Source organism: Eptatretus burgeri, chromosome 8, assembly GCF_056783735.1.
Source record: "Eptatretus burgeri isolate ZD-2024b chromosome 8, Ebu_testis_v1, whole genome shotgun sequence".
NCBI lineage: Eukaryota > Metazoa > Chordata > Myxini > Myxiniformes > Myxinidae > Eptatretus > Eptatretus burgeri.
The window spans coordinates 18,621,944-18,645,383 of NC_140968.1; the positions used below are offsets into that span (position 1 = coordinate 18,621,944).

The 23,440-nt window shown below is 45.3% G+C and overlaps 1 protein-coding gene across 1 annotated transcript in view; it reads left to right on the plus strand.

Moving 5' to 3' along the window:
• The window catches only part of LOC147021233 (uncharacterized), a 57,968-nt gene that overhangs the window by 20,272 nt on the left and 14,256 nt on the right, over positions 1 to 23,440 (plus strand). The window contains exon 2 of the mRNA XM_085891026.1: positions 974 to 1,406. Within this exon, the coding sequence (XP_085747152.1) occupies positions 986 to 1,406 (421 nt within the window). The 5' untranslated portion in view covers positions 974 to 985. The remainder of the gene's footprint in view (positions 1 to 973; positions 1,407 to 23,440) is intronic.

The window sequence follows — 23,440 nt, forward strand, 5'->3', positions numbered from 1 at the left end:
GAAAGGGAAATGAGGAAGAAAAAAAAAGTGGTTCTTCCCAACCATGGCTTTTCTGCTTGTTTTGTGCAACTATGGTGTCACTGTTGATGTCTTATCTTTTTGCCTCTGGACCATTGATTGTTTAGATGCTTGTAAATGAAGCGATAATGGAGAGCAAGGCAATGGTGTGCAAGTGATGTTGGGGGGAGGGGGGGGCGAATGGACAATTTCATTTTTCGTTGCTTCATTTTGCTTGCAGTGGCTGCTGTTTGCATCATTACTTCAAGTGTGGCTGTGCTGCTGATGTGGTGCCCCCTCTAAATTACAGAAGACATTTGGAATTTGGCCAGCATGCCAGTGATAGGTCACCTTCTCTTTGAGTATGATGCCACAGGATCTTTAATGGCCACCAACTAATGCTATGCCTGGTGTTTGCTTAATGGTTGGGGTGGTGGGCTTGGGATCCTCATGTCCTGAGTTGAAATCCTGCTCCCAGGAATTTCCAGAATCAATACCAGGTAGGGTTAACTCGGCCTGTCATCCTTCCGAGGTCGGCAAAATGAGTGCCAGCATGCTGGAATACTGTGTCGGAGTGGCTACCCGTCCAGGAGTGTGTCCAAAAGCCAAGGAGACTGCTTGGGCAGTACCAATGCTCTGCACAGAGTATTGTCCCGATGGATGGATGGATGGATGGATGGATGGATGGAACTAATGCTGTGAGAGGTCATGCCCACTTGAACATTCATCCGAAGGACGGCACACACATTGATCCCTTTCCCTCTCTATGAAACACCACTGTGACAGTTTATAGCCATGATGGGATTCAAACCCAAGCTGGACAACTCTTGCAAGTGTGCCTACCTCAAGGCCATTCTGTCTGCCCACATGGGGTGAACAAACTGGCTGCAAAAACCCACATTGATTAGATATAATACAGAGTGAAGAGAAGAACATGTATAAGCTTTCCTTAACATAAGCATTGTGTCCCTCGCAGGTCATCGGTGAAATGGACAACTTCTTCGAATGGCTCCAATCACAAGGTCTGAGAGCAGAAACAGCCCAAGCAGTGATCAGTGTACTTGGAATTGATCATCAGAAGGTTCTTCGAGCTTGTATAGTCTCTGATTCATTGCAAACAGAGCTACTCTTCCTCGCCAAAGAGAATTTGAAATTTGCAATGTATGCTGACTTCTGTAAATTTGTGAAATCCTTTTTGAAGCCACAGGTTGTCCAGCTTGCAGGCTCTTCTCTGTTGGGAAGTCTATTCTTCAACTTGGAGAATGTTATTCGAGAACTTTCCAGTTTCTGCCAAAAGTTTATTGGATTCCAAAAGGGGCAGCTGGAAAATGTTCCTGGTTTCCAGGGAATCTTTTTCAGTGATATCTGCAATCTCCACGATCAGGATCATGGATTCACACCCAAGTCTGGTATGTCACTATTTTATGCACTCTTGCATGTGAATAAATACCTTGATGTTCAACCAATAATGGGTTTTTTTCTTGTAACTTAAGGAATCCCTTTTGTAACAATTTTGTGTTGTCAAAGACGTTTAGATTCTTGATTTTTCAAAGTCATTGTTTTTCCTTCTATATCACATTAAATTCCAAAGTGTTACATGTTTAACAGCACATTTAAATTAGCCACATTTAGGAAGTAGTTTGTTTTCCCCTCGTATTGGCATGGACAGTGTGACGGACATCCTTTGGGAGAAAGGATCTGTGAAACAGATAATATCTGGCCTGTAAGTTCCAGCCTGGATTGAGAGATCTATCAGGATGAAGCGGAGGCCTCAGATGTTTGAGGTACACAGAAAGGGACAGAAGAGAACGTTTTGGGTGGGCGTAGGCTGAGATGGTGTGGGTAGGAGGGGTCGGGTTAGGTGCAATTTATCCAATATAAGCATCATGGGTTTGAGGGTGATCAACAACAAAAATATATTGTCACTTAAACTTGATGTTGAAATAAATATATTGTTATAAATCTCTTTTTCTTCTTTCGGCGGCTCCCGTTAGGGGTCGCCACAGTGGATCAACCGTCTCCATTTCGCTCTATCCTCCACATCTTCCATTGACACTCCAACCACCCGCATGTCCACCCTCACCGCATCCAGGAACCTTTTCTTTTGCCTTCCTCTTCTCCTCCTGCCTGGCGGCTCCATCTTCAGCATCCTTCTCCCAATATACTCCGCTTCCCTCCTGTGCACATGTCCAAACCATCTCAATCTCACCTCTCTCACTTTGTCTCCAAACCGTCCTACCTGCGCAGTCCCTCTAATATACTCATTCCTTATCCTGTCCATCCTCGTCACTCCCAACGAGAATCGCAGCATCTTTAACTCTGCCACTTCCAGCTCCGCTTCCTGTCTTTTTGTTAGCTCCACCGCCTCCAAACCATACAACATAGCTGGTCTCACTACCTTCTTATATACTTTCCCCTTATATTAACTCTTGCAGCTACCCTTCTGTCACAAATCACTCCTGCAACTCTTCTCCACCCACTCCATCCTGCCTGCACTCTCTTTTTCACTTCTCTCCCACACTCTCCATTACTTTGGACAGTTGATCCCAAGTATTTAAACCCATCCACCTTCCCCACCTCAACTCCTTGCAACCGCACCATACCACCACCCTCCCTCTCATTTACGCACATGTACTCCGTCTTACTCTGACTGACTATCATTCCCCTTCTCTCCAGTGCGTACCTCCACCTCTCAAGGCTCGCCTCAGCCTGCTCCCTACTCTCCCTATAGATCATGATGTCATCCGCGAACATCATAGTCCATGGAGACTCCAGTCTGATCTCGTCCGTCAACCTGTCCATCAACATTGCAACCAGGAAAGGGCTCAGAGTCGATCCTTGGTGCAATCCCACTTTTACCTTAAACCGTTCTGTCATTCCTACCGCACACCTCACCGCTGTCACACTGTCCTCATACATATCCTACACAATCCTCACATTCTTCTCCACCACTCCCGACTTCCTCAAACAATGCCACAACTCCTCTCTTGGCACCCTATCATAAGCTTTCTCTAAATCCACAAACACACAATGTAACTCCTTCTGGCCTTCCCTATACTTCTCCATCAACATTCTCAAAGCAAACATCGCATCAGTGGTGCTCTTTCCTGGCATAAACCCATATTGCTGCTCACAAATCGTCACCTCTCTTCTCAACCTAGCTTCCACGACTCTTTCCCACAACTTCATGGTGTGGCTTAACAACTTTATCCCTCTGTAATTTCCACAGCTCTGCACGTCACCCTTATTCTTGAAAATCGGAACCAGTACACTTAATCTCCACTCCTCCGGCATCCTCTCACTTTCCAAGATTTCATTAAACAATCTGGTTAACAACCCCACTGCCATCTCTCCGAAGCACTTCCATGACTCCACTGGTATGTCGTCTCGGCCAACCGTCTTTCCACTTTTCATCCTCTTCATAGCAGTGCTCACTTCATCCTTACTAATCCACCCCACTTTCTGATTCACGATCTCCACCTCTTCCAACCTTCTCTCTCTCTCATTTTCTTCATTCATCAGCTGCTCAAAGTACTCCATGCACCTTCTCAACACACTCTCCTCGCTCGTCATCACATTCCCATTTACGTCCTTTATCACCCTAACCTACAGCACATCCTTCCCAGCTCGGTCCCTCTTTCTTGCCAATCGGTATAAATCCTTTTCCCTTCTTTTGTATCCAACTTCTCATACAGCTCGTCATATGCTTTTTTCTTAGCCTTTGCCACCTCTCTCTTTGCCTTTCGCCGCCACTCCTTGTACTCCTGCCTACTTTCTTTATCTCTCTGACTATCCCACTTCTTTTTCGCCAACCCTTTCTTCCTTATACTTTCCTGTACTTCCTCGTTCCACCACCAAGTCTGCTTATCTTCCTTCCTCTGTCCAGATGTCACACCAAGTACCTTCCTAGCTATCTCCCTCACCACTTCTGCTGTCGTTGCCCAATCATCCCACCCATCTTTACCACCATCCAACACCTGTCTGGCCTCCTCCCTAAATTCCACGCAACAGTCTTCCTCCTTCAGCTTCCACCATCTGGTCCTTGGTTCAGCCCTCACTCTCTTCCTCAACCTCACCTCCAAAATCATCCTACAGACCACCAATTGATGCTGTCGAGCTACACTCTCCCCTGCCACCACCTTACAGTCTCTAAGCTCTTTCAGGTTGCATCTCCTGCTTAAGATGTAATCCACCTGTGTGCACTTTCCTCCACTCTTGTACGTCACTCTGTGTTCCTCCTTCTTCTTGAAATACGTATTTACCACTGCCATTTCCATTCTTTTTGCAAACTCTACCACCATTTGCCCTTCCACATTTCTCTTGTTGAGACCATACCTACCCATCACCTCCTCATCCTCTTTATTCCCTTCCCCAACATGCCCATTGAAATCTGCTCCAATCACCACTCTTTCATCCTTGGATACACTCTCCACCACTTCATCTAACTCACTCCAGAAAACTTCTTTATACTCCATCTCACACCCCATATGTGGGGCATATGCACTGATGACATTCATCATCACCCCTTCAATTTCCAACTTCACACTCATCACTCGGTCAGACACTCTCCTCACCTCCAATACCCTCTTTACATAATCTTCCTTCAGGATCACCCCGACACCATTTCTCCTCCCATCCACACCATGGTAGAACAGTTTGAAACCACCTCCAATGCTCCTAGCCTTACTCCCCATCCACTTGGTCTCTTGTACACACAGTATGTCCACCTTTCTTCTCTCCATCATATCAGCCAACTCTCGCCCTTTGCCAGTCATCGTCCCAACATTCAGAGTTCCAACTCTCACCTGCACACTTCTACCCTTCCCCCTCTCCCACTGCCTCCGGACTCGCCTTCCCCATCTCCTCCTCCTTCGCCCAGCAGTAACACAATTTCCACTGGTACCCTGCTGACCACCGGTACCGGTGGCGGTCGTTGGTGACCCGGGCCTCGACTGATCCGGTATGGAAATTCGTTTTGTTGTCAGCATAATGATTTGGCATAGGTTTTTACGCTGGATGCCCTTCCTGACGCAACCCTGGTCGCCTCTTACGACACACAGGGATATGGTCCACCTATTCTCACCGGGGCATACACCGGGCCCAGTGTATTGTTATAAATCTGTCATTGAAAATGTACTCAATTGTGGTATGATTTTTACAAATTACGTGCTTGAACATGCATCTTTTAATTTACATTTTTTATTATCTTTTTTCCTTCCTCTGTTTTGAAAGATGATCCCCCTGCCTTGTAACGATGTTTAAATCAGGTTAACCTCTCAAGTAAAGCTTTAATCATTATTCAGTATAAAATAAATGCCTTGCATTCAAATATTTCCTGCTTGCTGAGGGATTTTAATGAAATGATTCATATAAGGCACCAGCAAGCTTGATTGGAGATATTATTTCAGCTCAACTGGAATGTTGATCTCAGGAAATGTCCAGATGTATTCACCAAGTTCTGATTGCTTCAAGATAATATATATTTCGTCAGCCTGTTAAAAAGCAGACTGACTTTTAACCTTCTATTCCATAGACAAATGTAATCCATCAATGTCCCCAAAGGGTTGCAGTCTTGATGTCATTCTGTACCAAGAGAGAGAATTTACATCTGGGTTTGAAATATATGCCACAATCCTTCACAAAATTACTCTGACTGCTGCACAAAAGTTGAAAATTATCTTCACCTGGGAATACCAAAACCTGACAAACTGTGGTGCCAGCAAAAAGAACGATGTCTCACTGGATCCAATATAAAGATCTTAAAGGTCCCATGACACTCAAAAGTACTGAAATTGCATATATATATATATATATATATATATATATATATATATATATATATATATATATATGATATACATACATATATGTCCTAGAGGAGTTTTTCATCGTGATTTCTGATCTGACAATGTTTTTTTCACAATACTCGTTCTGTAAAATGTAAAATTAAAAAAAAACTTCTTCGGGAACGCTCCTAAAAATTCTGCCGAAATCTACTGAACGACTCGTAACCCACATGACGTCATCTCCAGAACAACAAAGGCTGCACGCAAATTACTTGGGTTGGTGGTCTACGTGATTGTATTCGCTTTGTGTGTGTTTCTACATTCGATTGGTCGACTCAAACGCTTCGTTCATTTATGCTTTAAAAAAAAAGCAAACATTTGGTTTTGAATAATGGATGACATGGACTTTGATTTGTTTGGCAGCGACAGTGAGTGTGAGAGAAATGAAGGATTTTGGTCTGAATCAGATGGAGAATTGTCAGATAATGTAGTTGGGGAGGTGAAGTTCAGGCAGCTGGAAATGGAATACGGCCTTACCAGTTCGATCCCGAAGCAGGACAAGCAGAGGAAACTGGCGATGAAATTCCCGGTGTTCATGATGATCGGGAGGACATCGAAGGAAGACTTGGCAATAACAACTGGTTAGACAAAATCCTATTCGTAATTCAATAATGTAAATTCGACTTGCATACTGCTCGATATCAGAAATATTTTAGTGAGGTGACGTGACCAGCGCAGCGCAGTGGGCATGTTGCTCCGCGGCAAATGAATCACAAGCAAGGCCAGCCCATGTCATCGGCCGTATCTCTCCACGCATAAAACGAAGCAATCTCGCTGTCCAGATATGATGAAAACTTGTGTGCAGAACACACCTTGCGATTGTCGAGAGTAGTCCGATAAATCTGACGTTCTGTTGCATTTTTATTTATTTTATTCCTACTGTCGTCATGTAGCACCAGTAGAAAACAATGAAGAAAAGAGAATAATAAAAGAAAGCTACAGCACGTCAGATTTATCGGACTAGTCGAATGGACGACGGATTTATCGGACTGGTCTAGACTCTAGAGTTGACAAATAACTTGTATTAGCATGCACACCATGTACAAGTCAATGCGTAAGACTCCCGAGGCTATGAGGCCGTGTACTAGGACAGATAAGTTTGTCTTTCATAGTTGTGCCAACATATTTTTCCCTGTTCATTTATTACAGCATTTTGGCTAAATGTTAATGAATAGAAAGCCAATAGAAGCAGTACCTTCACTTTAGAATAAACCCATGTATGTCGAGTGCAGCCATACCTGGCTTGCATGTATGTGGAATCGTATCTATCCCAGCAGGCTGGTTTCAACGAACAATTCAATAAGCTGCAAAATGTGGGTGCAGGTTTTTCACATTGTTTGATTTTAAAATTATCTCCTTGTGCCTTGAAATGATGCAATATTAATCTTTAGAATTTTACTTGTATGTCCCTGTAAGTTTCTTTTTTAATGGAAAGGTTCAACAGTCACATTTTATATTTTGTGGACATGGTATAGCCCTTTATTGTGCATACATGTATTGGATTTGTACACGACTACAACAAGGTAGTAAAGGGATAAATAGTTGCCTCGTGATTGTTGTGCATACACGGCTCAGAGGCAGAATTTCTTGTCTCTGTGTGTGAGGAAACTTACGCGAAACAATCATAGGAATTAAGACGACCAGTGAGATAGCAAACAAATGTGCACAATGCATTTGTACGTACTTTATATGGCGCGTGACGTCTAATCAATCCACTCTGAGCGAGTCGCGTTCTGGAGATGACGTCAACGGTCACGTGGCCTGCGGTTCGCTGAACTCCACTTTTTTAAGCGGCGGGGCATAGCAAGTTGTGAAAAGCACTACAAATGTTCGAAATATTGGTAAAATTATCCCATTGTTGATTTTAAAAAAGAAGCATGGGTGATTTCTTCACTAGGAAGGTCAAGTTTATATATAAATAACCAGAAACTTTTGAGTGTCATGGGACCTTTAAATCTTCATGTATTTTAGAAGCTGGTGGAAGACTGTTATTTTTATATTTCTCCATATGTACATATGTATTTGTTTGTTTGTTAAATAAATGTTTCATATGTGCAGGAGAACTTAAGAATTTCTTCTGCAGGTGGAATGTGGGAGGGGGTGAGTGAGGGGTAACCAGAGAGGGGCAGGAAGGGATGAGTGGAGAGATGATATGAGAGGGGTGAGTTGGTGGTGGGGATGGGGGGGTAGCTTGGAGAGGATGGCAAGAGGAGACATGAAGTGGAGGGATGCTGAAGAGGGGGATACATGGAAGGACGTGGGCTTGTCGTCTTTTTGGGAGAGCACTGACAGAGTGGTTTGACACCCCGGAAGCAGTGGGGGAAAAAAGAGTGGCACTTGTATATGTCTAAGAATTGCGTTGCTCAGCCAGTGGGTCACCCAGATAAATCAGATGGCAGAGCACTGGTGCGGTTTGCCAGAGGACCTGGGTTTGATTCCCGGTCTAGGCCTGTCATTTTTCCACATGTATTTATGAAACGGGATGTGTTCATTTTCTAATCAAGCTGTCTTTCTCTGCACGCAAAACGAAAACAAAAACCGAATGCTTTTTTGTGTTCTTCCAACACGTCAGAATTAGCACGTACAATCAGACAGAATTGATTTAACCTTTAAACATAACACAGAAACCGAGGCAAAATGAAGTGTAATGCCCGAGTAAAGGTTCGCACTGATTTCCTAATTTGAGCAAGACAGACCGTGTAAGTAGCATAAATCCATAGGTATTGACAGACAGAATGGAGAAATTTGAAAAATGGAAGAAGAAAAGTGAAAAACAGAAATGGCAGTATGCCTTCCACACCAAAATTGCACACCATCAAGGGAGTCAAGAATTAGAGGAGAAAACAATTGTGAGTGGGGGAAAAAATAGAGAAACAGCTTGAGTTGATTGATTGATTGTGTACTCTGCCTGAAGGAAGGTTCTTGGATGCTTGGCAAGGCCTATACTGGGAGGTTTGCCATTACCTTCCCAGCTCTTCATCTATCTATAATTCCAGCAATCTGTGTGTGTGTGTCTGTCTGTCTGTCTGTCTGTCTGTCTGTCTGTCTGTGACCGCTGTTTCTCGACAACCACTGGTCCGGTCTAATTGAAACTTGCGAGGTATATTGCTGGGGACCTGAGAATGTGCCTTTTCAAGGTTTGATATTAATCGGACAAGTGGTTCCCAAATTATGGCCATTTATTTACCAAACCAATGACAGGACACGTTGCTGCGTAGGCGTGGCCGATGGGGACAGGGCGCCATTTAGTTAACAATGACAGGACACGTTGCTTGGCGTTTTGCACCCACAGTATCTATATTCTATCTTTCTATAATTCCAGCAATCTCTGTTTGTTTGCCTTTCAAAAGGTTTGAAATTAATCGGACAAGTGGTTCCCAAGTTATGGCCAAGTTATAGTGCGTTCCCCATTACGGGTTACAACGTACGGACTTCCGGATAGTGACAACTTACTGTATTCTAATAATTTCTCGATTTCTTATGCGCATTTATAGACAAACACAATGCCCCAATCCAGTCGTCGTTTACGAGAGCAAAGGAACGGCCTGTGTGGTTGTTTTTGTTTTTTTTGCACGTACGGGCACGCACTAGTAAATTCTTTCTTTCTAGTAAAAACTAGTAAATTCTTTCAATGCACTGTCAACTTTTCATTAAGTACTGTGCCACTGAAAACATGTACACAGTTATTGTATTCTTTCATTATTTTCTTACTGGAATCCTTTCATCTCCTTTCTTAAGGGGCTGTCACACCTTGACGTTTTAGCCAGCGTATGGCAAGGTATAAAAATGTATGTAAAATGCTGGCGTACGCTGAACTATTGATGTTTTTTTTAAGTTTTGGGTGTATAATAACATGTTGGACATATGCATAACATATTAGTAACGTACACAGAGCGTTTCAATCACATATAGATAACTTATACCAACGTATGCTGAGTGTGTTGTCGGTGTTCACAACCTATGCCCAACGATAGTCTAACTTATGCATAGCGCGGCAGCGTATCGCCGACGATCACGTGGCGTAGGCTATTCATAGGCTGTGGCTCGACGATTCAAATCATAACCGCACTAGACATCGAAGTGTGAAGCCGCTGTCACACCTTGACGTTTTAGCCAGCGTATGCCGACGTATGAAAAATTTGCCGATCCAAGCTGGCACACGTCGAATATGTTATGGATAAGTTTTGTATACGTTAAGAGCACGCTGGCATACGTCGTAGTACGCTGGCATACGTCATCATACGCCGAGTACGTCGAGAAATTTTCAGCATGTTGAAAATTTCTCGACGTACTCAGCGTATGACGCACGTTCCGCATACACTGGCCATAAGTTGTAGGCACGTTATGCGATCGTTGACACACGTCGACACACGTTACTTGTAAGTTACTCATAAGTCGAAACACGTCGAGGTAATGGTTAGCGTCAGTGTTCCAGACTCCCTGTTTTTTTTTTTTTTTTTCCTTCGGTATGACTGTGATGTTGACACTCTGATTTCTAGTGCGGTTATGATTTAAATCGTTGAACGGCAGCCTATTAATTATATTGTATTATAACCGCACTAGAAATCGAAGTGTCAACATCACCGTCATGCCGAAGAAAAAAAAAGAAAAAAAAACCAGGGAGTCTAAAACACTGACGCTAACCATTACCTTGACGTGTTTCGACTTATGAGTAACTTACAAGTAACGTGTGTCGACGTGTGTCAACGATCGCGTAACGTGCCCACAACACGTTACTCATAGGTTAGAAATAAGTTTCGGGTACGCTAAACATTACCTCGGCGTGTTTCGACTTATGAGTAACTTACAAGTAACGTGTGTCGACGTGTGTCAACGATCGCGTAACGTGCCTACAACACGTCACTCATAGGTTAGAAATAAGTTTCGGGTACGCTAAACATTACCTCGACATGTTTCGACTTATGAGTAACTTACAAGTAACGTGTGTCGACGTGTGTCAACGATCGCATAACGTGCCTACAACTTATGGCCAGCGTTATGCGGAATGTGTGAGTCATACGCTGGCATACGTCGAAAAATTTCAAGCATGGAAAATTTCTCTAACAGCTCGGCGTACTACGACGTATGCCAGCGTACTACGACTTATGCCAGCATACTACAACGTATGCCAGCGTGTTCTTAACGTATGCAAACTTACCCATAACATATTCGACGTGTGCCAGCATTTCAGCCAAGTCTTTCATACGTCAGGCATACGCTGGCTAATTTGTCAAGGTGTGACAGGGCCTTAACATAGTGTTGGCTTAACGTTTAAGGTGATTGCTTCAGATTATCAATTCTTGTGTTCAAGCCCCCTGTTGTGTCTGTTTAAGTAACACCAAGTTAATTGTCTCAGCCTGTCATCCTGAGGTCGGCAAAATGAGTCCCATCTTTCTGGTAACATGGGCACTGAATCAGCAGTACAGCTGCACTTATAGGAAAATGATTTAACCAGTGCTCGCACGCTGCACATGAAACAACATTTCCTCTCCCTGTTGAGGCAGGAGTGCCCCAAAGCAGTGTTCGAGGTCCAGTCTTATTCCTGATCTTCATAAATGATCTTTCCAACTCTCTGAATAATCCTCTTTATGTATTTGCGGATGACTTCACTCGGTGTTGTGACATCCCTCATCCTTCAGACAGGTAGCCTGCATCCTCTTCCCTTTCCACAGACCTTGGCAAAATCACAAGTCGGTAAAACATTTGGAATATGTCTTTCAATCCTGACAAATCTTCTACTCTCATTATCTCTCTCTCCAAAAGGATCGTCTTGTAACCCCGACAACCACCCCCTCCACCCCAACCACCCTCCTCCCACCCCATCTACTTTTCGAACAACCCTCTTGAGGAAGATGAGTCACTTGAAATCTGAGGTCTCACTCAGCCATGATCTCTCTTGGGCAAACCAAATTTCAAAGTTGGCTTCCAAAACCAGACTTGACATCCTCTATCATACAAAATCCTTCCATGCCACACCTGAACTCCTATCCATCAGCCTTTCTTGAACATGTGCACTGAACGTAAACATAAAACTTGAACACAAATATATTGAGAGCGGCATTCCGTAGAGCACATACCTCCCTCCACAAGGCTGAAACGTTTCCGTTTTGTATCCCACTGGTTGGCCGGATCTGGAACCGGACCTGAACCAAAATCAGGTCAGGTCAGGTATGGGAGCATGTGCCAGAACAGCGCGTCGCTGCGTCCACTTTCCGCCGGTACTCCAGGGGCCTCCGTCTGGCCATCCCCCAGGCAGATGCCAGGCCCATCCCCATCTCCTTGAGATGATGGTCAACCTGCTGCAACCATGAGGCACGTGGTCGGCCCACTGGCCTCCTCCACTCATGAGACTCCCTCGATGAGAGAATCTGGTGAGCAGGATCAGCGTCAGGAAAACGAGCCACATGTCCATACAGCCGCAACTGACGCTCACGGACTATGCAGGTAACAAATCTCATCCGAGTCTCTGTCCGACTAGCGATAGCCAAGGATTCTCCGAAGAGCTCTGGTACCATCTGTCTGTCCGATCATCTGACACAAAATCCGACCAGCGATAGCCAAGGATTCTCCGAAGAGCTCTGGTACCAAAGGAATTAAGTCTCCGTCTCAGATCCTTGGTCAGAGTCCAAGTCTCGCACCCATAGAGCAAGACTGGAAGTACCAAGGACCTGAAGACTCGGACTTTTGTCCTCCCGCACAGGTACCGGCAGCGCCACACCCCATGATCCAGTGAATCCATGACTCCCCAGGCCCGACCCAGACGTCTATTGACCTCTGACTCGCAGCCAGCAGTGACATGAATGTCACTGCCAAGGTAAGTGAATCTCTCCATGACCTCAACATCCTCACCACAAACAGACACAGACAGGACAGCAGCATCCAAGATGTCACCGAAAGCCTGGATCTTAGTTTTGACCCAAGAAACCCGTAATCCTAATGGCTCCGACTCCTCATTCAGCACCTCGAGGGCCCCCAAGAGGATGTCTAAAGTCTCCGCAAAGATGACTGCATCATCTGCAAAATCAAGGTCCGAGATCTTGACATTGCCAAACGATGCACCGCAACTTGATCTCTCCGACAACCTCCCTAAAATCCAGTCCATACAAGTGCTGAAAAGTGTGGGGGCAAGTACACATCCCTGACGAACTCCAGTAACAACTGGAAATAAGTCAGAGATGGTACCACCACACTTCACAGCACTCTCAGTACCAGAGTAGAGTTCAGACATCAGATCGATCAGTTTTGGTGGCACCCCAAGAAGACCAAGAATCCTCCAGAGGACATCCCGATTCACTGAATCGAACGCTTTACAGAGATCAACATAGGCTGCAAGCAGCCCCTGCCGAAACTCTCGCCTGCGTTCGATGAGGACACGAAGTGCAAGGATACGGTCAATCGTTGACCTCTTTGGTGTAAAGCCTGACTGCTCTGGACGCTGGTGCTCAAGCAGATGGTGGCGAACCCTATCAAGAATTATCCGAGCAAAGACCTTGCCCGGCACTGAGAGCAGCATCACCCCTCGGTAGTTGTTGCAGTCTTGGCGATCACCCTTCCCTTTCCAGAGAGGGACAACAAGGCCCCTCTTCCAGTCAGTTGGGATGATGCCTGTGTTCCAGGCAGAGCACAAAACTGCATGCAACGACACGAGTGCAGCATTTCCACCAGCCTTGAGAAGTTCAGCATGGATGCCACAGATCCCTGGAGCTTAGCCCCGTTTCAATTGGTTCACCGCAGCCCGTGTTTCCACAAGTGAAGGTGGACCACAGTTGATTCGAGGGTCAGCAACAGGGATTGTAACACCCTTGACGTCCAACTCGACAGCTGGGGGATCAGCCTGGTACAACCGCTCAAAGTAACCGGCCCAGCGGGCCTTCACTTCTGACTCCTCTGTCAAGAGCTTACCACTCTCTGCTCGAACTGCAGTGCTCCGAGGGATGGGCTTGGATGAACGTAATGCGCGAATTCCCCTGTAAGCGGGACGAGAATCACCTGTCCACAGGTGATGCTCTACCCCCTCACAGATTCCTCGCACATAGGCCTCCTTGTCCACCCTCAGTGCACGTACAGTTTTACGCCTCAGCTCCCTGAACAGCTCAGCTCTGCCATTCAGCCTGGCCCTGCGGCTCTGGTGAATGGTATCCAGTGTCCCTTGAGAGACAAAATTCTTCTTTGCCCTGCGGTGAGCTCCAAGGCATCCACCGACAACATCAAGGACGGTGGTCTTGAAGGCGCTCCACAACTCTTCAGGACCCCCCAAAGCACCCAGACCCCCCAAGTGTCCACTCAGCCTGTTCGCAAACTCCTCAGCTACTCTCTCATCCCTGAGCTTGGCAACATCCAGCCTAGGCTGGGATGGTACCATTCTCCAGGATTTAAGGTGCAGCTTTAGAGTTGCTACAACAAGCCTGTGGTCAGTATTGAGGAACTGAGCACTCCGGTAGACCCTGCAGTTCTGGATCATCCTCCAATGACCGTCAATGAGGACATGGTCAATCTCCTTTGCCACACCGCCAGTGTTGGAATACCAAGTCCAGCGATGAGCTTGTGGGCGCTGAAACCATGAACCAGCCACCCTAAGTCCATGACTTCTTGCAAAGTCAAGGAACTTAGTGCTATTCTGGTTCATAGTTCCTGACCCATGGGGACCAACACACACCTCATAACCATCCCTATCAGTTCCAGTCGATGCATTGAAATCCCCCAAGACTAGAAGTGTATCTCGTCTGGGGCACTGATCAACCACAGACTCGAGTGTGGCGTAGAATGTGTCCTTCACGGTGAGATCACTCACCTCAGTCGGAGCATAAACAGAGACCAGGGAAATGACACCGAAGGAGTGACGAATCCTTAATCTCATAATACGCTCGTTGACCGGTGTTACCTCAATTATCATTGGGGTCAGCTTATTGGACACAGCTACAGCAACTCCTTGGGTATGGTAACCATCAGAGCGACCAGACCAATAGTAGGTGTAACCACCCACCATTATCTCGCCGCAATCCGGTCTCCGAACCTCAGAGAGAGCTGCAATCCCGATGTCCAAACACTTGAGCTCAGATGATAACAGAGACAGGTGATCATCCTCTCTTAGGGATAGGACATTCCAGGCACCCACCCGAAGGGACCCCCTCAGGTTAACCCAAGGAGACCGCCGTCTTGTGGACGACACCTCAGCACCACTCCGACATACTCTCCCGCAATCTGACCCAGGGATGTTACCCCGTGGTTTCCCTCCTATCATCAAAGATTGGGGGTCCCGAAGGCTTTGCCCCAATCCCGTCATCCGGTGAGCTGCCCTGCGAAGGGAAGCTGCGCAGGAAGTACTCCCACGGAGTGGGTTTTCAGATTTTTTTGCGTTTTTGCGTTTTGCGGAATGAAGGGTTTTACGGTGGCCGGAGTGCAAATCCTGCCACCAACCTCCTAATAAGAAGTAACCCAACTGCAGGAGGACGTCCGCAGACACAGTTGGGCACTAGATATGGATGGCCGTTGGCTCACAAGGAGCTCCTCCGCCCTTTGACAGGTTTTGTTTTTAATCCTGCTGGGTGTCCATATCCAAACACCCTCCTCACCAGAAAACCTGGTGGGGGAGACGGTTTAGTCGCCGACAACCCGACCATGGAACAGGTTAGTACAGGTTTACATGGTACCTGTAGCAGGTCACAGATCGAACCTGACCTGACACGTAGATCGGATCGGACCGAAAATCGGATCTGCTTATTTTTATCACCTTGGCAACTCTTCCACAACCTTTTGAAATATTGTGCAACACATCGTTTTTGGCCCTATCTCTCAATGCTGAAGAATCCTTTTAGAAATTCTCGCATCCAGATCTGGATCTTCACCAAAAAATTTGTCCTCGTCATACACCAAACCTGTCGACTAAGTTTCGTCTGAATCCGTGTATAATTTTTTGAGAGATTGTGCTCATAGACAGACGGATAGCCAGACAAACATGGATGAAAACATAACCTCCGTCCACCTTCAGTGGTGGAGGTAAATGTAAAAATACAAATCTTGAACACTTTCTTCAACACAAGTGTACATTATCTTTTCTTGAACACATGCCAAAGATAAATCATTCTTTTGTGAACATGTACCTTTCCACAGCCTTTCTTGAACACGTCTGGTGATTTAAAAAGAATTCCACTAAGATTGCACAAAAGGGAAATTTGGGAATTCACCGGGTCGTTTTGCATTGTACTTCACTGTGAAATCCAAACTCCAGTGGTGCAGCATATCGCTGCAAACTCCACACTTGATTAACAAAATCAATCATTACCAACTTGTCCCACCCGTGTGAACATCAATATATCCACGATTATTTTCACTCCTCAGAAAGTTCTGAAAATCATCCGAGGGCTGGAAATTTCAAAAGCTGCTGGACCAGATCGTATCCCTGGAATTGTCCTGAAGATGCTTTCCAGAATTCTCCTGTTCTCTCAAACCTGTACAACCTATGCCAATAAAAATCGGTTTTCTCATCTCTCTCGAAGTTGGCTTCAGTTGTACCTGCCTTTAAAGGCTCTGGGGAGAAATCTGATCCATCCAAATGTCGGCTGATCAGCCTTTTTCCCATCAGGAGCAAAGTATTTGAATGCCTTATCAACGAGTAGGTTATCACTTTCCTGGAAAACCACAAGCTCCAAATTGATGTTCAGGATGGAGTCCATCATTTCTGAGCTTCTGGTGGTATTCCTTCTCTCATAAGTGAACACTTGAACCAAGCCCTGTACTCGTGTGGTGAGGCCACACTTGAAGCCCTTGACATCTCCAAGGCTTTTGATAGTTTGGCACAAGGGTCTCATTTACAAGCTGCAGTCGTGTGGTATTCCAGGTTGTCTGCGTGCAATAATCTCAGAATTCTCACAGATCACCAAATTTTTGTGTGGTATGAGGGTCAATCTTCTGCAGCCCCTATCATTAATGCAGGTGTTGCCCAGGTCTGTGTTAGAGCCTTCTTTGTTTCTGTTTTGCATAAATGATGTGCCCTACAACTTTTCATCTTGGCTAGCCATTTATGCTGATGATTCAACCCGATACAGAACTTATCCTTGCAGCCTACCTGCTTCATTGCGCCTTCAAGCCAGTGTCAATCGAAATTGGGACCTTGAGAGTGTTTGTAACTCAGGAAAAGACTGTTTCATCAACATCAATCAAAAGAAGATTCACCTCATATACATATACAGTAAGTCCTCGCTTTTCGCAAGGGTTGTGTTCCTGGAAAACCTTATGATAAGCGAAACTGTGTTAAACAAAACATATTTTCCCATAGAAACCAATGTGTTAAAGGGGGATGTGTTTTTGGCTCGGAATTTCTTGGACATAAACACAAATAAACAAAACGCACTCCTTGAGTCGTGGAGACTTACCCCGAGGCTGGAGGAACGGAGTTGATTGCGGTGGATAAGTCACATTTGCGGAGTGGCAGAATCGTCCCCCTCTTCACTTGACACTGTGCTGTCACTTTCTTCACCAGCAGGAACGGTCTCTTGGCAGCTGGTTGAAGGAGCATCCTGGATGGTGGATGGAGTTGGTGCTGCATCTTTTGGCTTGAAAAATGCATGGAGAGTGGGCTGGATGGCTTTCTTTTTCTTTGCTGCATAACGTTCCTTGTAGCAACAAAGGGCATCATAAACAACACAGCTAAAATCAGTGCTCCTTTCAAGATTTGGATCTTGCTCGATAACAAATTCTGTGGCACTTTCAAACGAGCTGAGGATTTGGCTGAGGTTTTTCATGGTGAGATGCTTGGATGAAGGTGTCACAGCATCTTCTTCTTCCTCAAGAGCCCACTGCTGTTCCAACTCCATAAGATCTTCATTGCTTAAGGGTTCTGCATGAGACTCCAGCAAGTCATCCACGTCCTCTTCGTCAACCTCTTCAAACCAACCTCCTGCGCCAGGTGTACAATTTGACTTGTAATCAACGGAACATCAGCAAACCCCGTGAAATTGTGGACACACTCGGGCCACACTTTCTTTCACACAGCGTTCATTGTGGAGGCACTCGCCTCCGCCCATGAATCCTCAATGTTTTCCAAAGCTATTTTTATGTTGTATGTTCGCCAAAACTCCTTGATTGATAGCTTGTCCTTATCAGTTTTTTTGATAAGCTGCAGCATGGTATGCTGAACTTAATAGGCTTTAAAAGCAGCAATAACTCCCTGATCCATAGGCTGTAAAAGTGAGGTAGTATTTGGTGGTAAAAATACTACCTGCACGTTTTCACACCAGTCTTCCATTTGCTGAGGATGGGCAGGAGCATTGTCTACAAGCAGCAAAGATTTGTTGTCAATGTTGTTCTCCTTGGAGATACTTCTCAACATGATTGGAGAAGTAATTGATCACGTAATCGTGGGTCAATGCCCTAACAAACGACGCGCTTTTTCTTGTATCACAGCAAGAGATAAAGGCATGCGACGTTTAGTTTGATCTTCTATCCACACACATAATAAACGCTTCATGTTGTGCATGGCACCATCTCTCATTCTCGTTAGTGTCGTTGCACTCGAACTGGTCGCAATCTGTGATATTTTCTTTATCTTTGCCGAACTTTGAACGATTGAATGTACAGTCGATGCAGCGATTGCTGCGCGCGGCCGATTTCCGTTGTCCCTTCACCTCGTTCATGTCTTTTAATTATATCCAATTTCACCTTCAATGTGACAGCCTTTCGTTGTCGCTTGAAACGAGGTGTGCTCTGCAAAAGACTTGCGGGTCGCTTGGGATTCATACTGGAAGGTATGCAGGCGAGCGTGAAGAGAATACGTACAGTACAGCATACAGTACATGCGCAGTAAAGTGAAAGTGTGTTTATGCGCATCCTGTGTGATTGTTGTTTTTTGCAGGCAGTTTGAAACTTTTTTTTGCGTTTTTCCTTGAATTGACATTACGATAGGCATAAAATGTTTGCGATAATTGAAAAATTGGTCATTAAAACTAAATTACGAAAAATCGAAACTATGATATGCGAACTTCCGGTTAGCGAGGACTTACTGTGTATATATATATATATATATATATATATATATATATATATATATATATATATATATATATATATATATATATATATATGTGTACGTCCAGGTGAAGATAACCCTCTTTTCAAACCTGGTTATGGACCAAACACCATCACAAGAGCGAGTATTGCTTTGCAATACATGTCCCCCACTGATGTGATATTTTTACGTCCAAAAAGGGCATAACTGTGAAAAAATGATGAAATATCCTGAAACATAAACAGGTTGTGCAGCTTATCATAAAAAAAAAACGCATACCAAGTTTCAGTTTAATATGTTAAAGAGTATGGAAAATTAAAAGTCTGAAAAACCACGTGTTACAGACAGAAAACGTCTCATCCCTCCATTGAAACTGGTTGGGGCTAATAGCTCGATGGCAGCTGTCTTCTTGGTCTGGACATCACTTCTTACTTTGGTTGGGATAAGTACATTTCTGGCAATGCCAAAAGAGCCTCCTCGCGAATTGGCTGCTTGTATCGAGCTCTGATATTTCCCTCCCGAGGCCTCGCTCCACCTGTACAAGACCACCATATTGTTACGGAAATGGCCCTTATTAGGCTACTAAATATAGGATTAGCTCAGATGCCCCATTAAATGCATGTTCAGCTAGATTGTTTGGTAAAATGGATGTTACATGTGTGTCGGGAGGTGTAAGGGGCTGTTTATTGTTCGTGCGGTGGTGGATGATCGAGAGCTCCCTCTTCTTCCTTCCCCATCCCGGACGAGGCCCCGCGCAGTCGGCTGAGAGGAGGTGGCCAAAAAGAGGAAGTGAAACTGAGGCGAGGAGTTTGTCGGCTTCGAAAAGGGGGAGGAGCGAGTGGCTCGCAGTGAGCGAACGAAAACCTCGTAAAAAAGGGTTCAGTTTGGGCGAACATTCGGTTCTCGAGGCGTGCTCGGGTTTCGAGGCGAGAGGGAAAGGAAATCTGTGGTGAAACTGAGCGCCGAGGTGGTGCCGATCGGCTGTACACGGGACAGCTGTATGTGTTTTTCGTGAGGGACGAGCCAAAATAAAGGCAAGGAAGGCAACAGAGAAACGACGAGTGTCTGTCTGCGATCTGATTCGTGAAGGAGGCAGGAGAAACGACTAGAGGCGGCCTGCACGTCGAGTCGGCGATCGACTCTTATGAGGAGGTGATTCTGCCGTGAGAGAAACGGCAGTCGGCTTTGAGAGATGAGCATAGAAAAGGAAAGAAAAGGTGATTCTGCCGAGAAAGAAACTGAGAGGACGGAGTTGAGAAGTCGGGCTTCGAGGCGGGAAGGCAAGAGAGGAAACGACGAAGCCTCTGACAGTCCTTACTCACCTCACGGCTCGACGCGTTTGCCGATCCGCTTGCCGGAGCCCGGCACCTCGATTTGGGCCTTGTCTGGTGAACACGCCAGGCCTGGATTTGTATGCTGGACCTTGAGAGAAATCAGCTGAGGCCCATCGTCGATCTGACGGTCTTGTGCAGTCGACCTTACGCGGGGTCAGAGCGCGCGGAGACCGTGTGCTGTGTGGAAAAGGAAGGCGAGCGCCGTCTCGCCACGCGGCGTGTTCGAGTACCAGCTGGGGGCTCGAATCCGTGGACATCCGTTTGTTACGAGTGACATTCGTGCTTTTGACACTTTCCTCTCGTCCATGAAACCTCACCGGGTACTCTGTCTTGTCTACATGCACGCTGTCTGTCTGTCTTGTCTGCACGTTGTACAAGGCATGTCTCGGTGGTCCCCCCCTCGAGGCCTGTAGTTGGCTAGGTGTGGGTTCCCTAGTTAAGAACGGGTTAAAGATTGTTAATAAAAACATTGTCGTGAATGTTTTGCTTTTGTCGTATTCCCCGATGTTTCCCAATAAATCTGGTTGGTTCGTATGAAGTTGCCGCTATGGATTAATTCATGTCGCGTCGAGGAACGATCCGTTTGATTGGCATATAACACCAAAATGGTTACAGATCGGCAGAAAACGCTCGGCATCTGACAAAACCAGTCTTTAACCGGGGTTCTATCTCCCCAACTGGTAAGGTCCAGGGTTACGTTGGTATCGCGATTGAAGACGCGTGACCCGAGGCCTGTGCCGAGCCAACCGGCGTTATAAACCCTGGAGACGGCGATGCTGAGGGTGGCACCAAGATTTGGGTGAGAATGCCACCACCCCTGATCTGCAACAATATGTTCACTCATGGAATACTGCAGTCACATCTGGGAAGATGCTTTGACTTGTCTTCTGTCCCTTCTTGACAGCCTTCGCATTCTTTCACATGCTCTATCCATATGGCAGCCTCTGCACACTCCCACACTGTTTGTTTCTCAGGTAAACACAGGACGAAATTCCTCCAGTTTTTTTCCCCATGCATGGTCAAACTCTTTAGTTCCCTCCCTGCATTCTGCTTCTCAGCAACATAAACATTTCCCAGTTGAAGAGAGATGCGAATAGGTTTCCCTTATCCCAGCGATTCGCCTTCCGTCAACATATTTTTTATCGACCCTACATTTGAGTGTCTTTAAGGCCTTTATGATGGGTGAACTCCCCATAAAAATACATGTATAAATACGACTGTGCAGACCTGCGGTGAAGCTGCATTCACACCATTCCGACCACCCAAGATTAGGTCAAGAAGTGGTATGATTTATATGCTCAAATAAGTAGGGCTGTGAGGAAATTCATTCAGTCAGGTGTCCTATTGATTAAGTAGATGTCATATTACACAATCTGAGGGAGAGAAAATGGAAAATGAGAGCAGTGAGAATACGTCCAGGATGCGTCAGACAGGCTTCTCAGACAGGATTGTCATCCATTCCTGGGGTTTGTGAAGATGCGCCGAGCACATGGTGGCTTATTACTGATGTTGAGCAGGGTCTGCAGGTGGCAGGTGTACCATCTGTTTGTGTGACGGCTTTCTTCATTGCCCTAGTCTGCTGAAACTGTCACGTGAAGTTGTTCTAAGAGTTCATGCAACAATTGTTGTGTACTCTGTGGCATAATGATGAGCCTTCTTTTAAAAAGCTTCCTGAATTGATCCGCACAAACGGCTTGATCGTTTAGTGCATGAAGAAGCTGGAATTTTTTTAATAAGAATGTAATATCGTGTTTATAGACACTGATACTGAAATTGACCACTCTCCAGTCAGATGTGGAAACTATAAAACACCAAAGCCTAATTCTAAGTCGACAGACCTTCGCAACTTGCCGATGCAGGGTCAAATCGAGTCCTGTCAAATGCTCTGATCAATCAGTGCAAGGGCAGTGCGATATAGAGTTGTTTATGGAAAGTGCACCTCCACCACAGGGGTGGTGTTGAGGCTTATCAAATTAGAGGAAACTATAGCCAGGGAGAGATATTAGGGAAACTATAGCCATCTCTCGTAATGGCGGCAGTATTATGGAGCTTCGTTCTAACAGCGAAACTGACGTCTATTGCATACATAGATTCCTATAGAGAAGGACTGGAACCTACCATGCTCGGGGTTTGTAACTTGAGTCTGGGGCTAAAATGACTTCTAGAAGGGCTGGAGACATGATCTCGGGATCCATATAGGGGGTTTTTGAGGACGGCGAGTTCAATAGTGTCATTTTCAACACCACCTGGGGTCATCTTCAAGGTCAAAAGGTCATATTTCAAGGCCAAATTACTGAATTTTGGTATTTTTTGCCCGTTTTTGTGTCTAACTCATAAACGGTGAGAGATGGCTGATTGTAATAAGATGCAAGTGTGTAGAGCTGTCAAACTTTGATATTTATTGTCATATATCGTATTACATAAACATTATATGCATGTCACAACACAATGCCTATTACAACTATGTCTATGTCAATCACTAGTTGGAGAGCTTTTCTTGCCTCCTGAGGCATCCCAAAGCTTTTTCTTTGTCACTTACATTGAGGACATGAGCTTTCAATAGAATGTTGGCTAAAGTAGTACATGCATCATTACTACTAGCTAAAGGTGCATCTTCAGAGGATAACAGCTCAGCAAAATGAAATCGGCAACGCAATTTAGTCTTGTCATTCAAATTATAGGCGTTATGTACAAAAAAGACGGTTGACATAGTCGTTTCACTCAATCCACCTATATTCAAATTATCTAGAAACTCAGATAACACCTCGTTACCATCTTCATCATCAATGATCTCCTCCATACTAGTGCTATCGCCATATTTATGAACAAGGTGTCTGGCGAAATAAACTACTTTATGCTTAAGGGCATCGTCAGACCCCAAGAGATCCTGAGTGTCTTAAGGAGTAATCTCGTCAATGAGTTCACTTCGCTCATCTGGATTTATGGAAGTTGTACAGTTCTTGTCGGAATCAATCACACGAGAACTAGATTCGGGCATAATGTCATGCTTAATGAGTGTTTGCAAATTTACAATTTTAGCTGCAGCCATAATGTCAACTACGTCAATGTAGAAGTTTCCACCGCTTCTTTGCCTGGCTCGGCCGAAAAACTTTTCCAAGGCTTCATCTGCAAATATAGCAGGAAGAACGTAGTCAAAGTCTTTCTCTGCCAGAAGCAATTTGGCAGCATCCACATTATTACATGTGGACACAGTGAAGGCTTCAGCAGTTTGCTGAGTTAGCTTCAGCTTACGACCACCA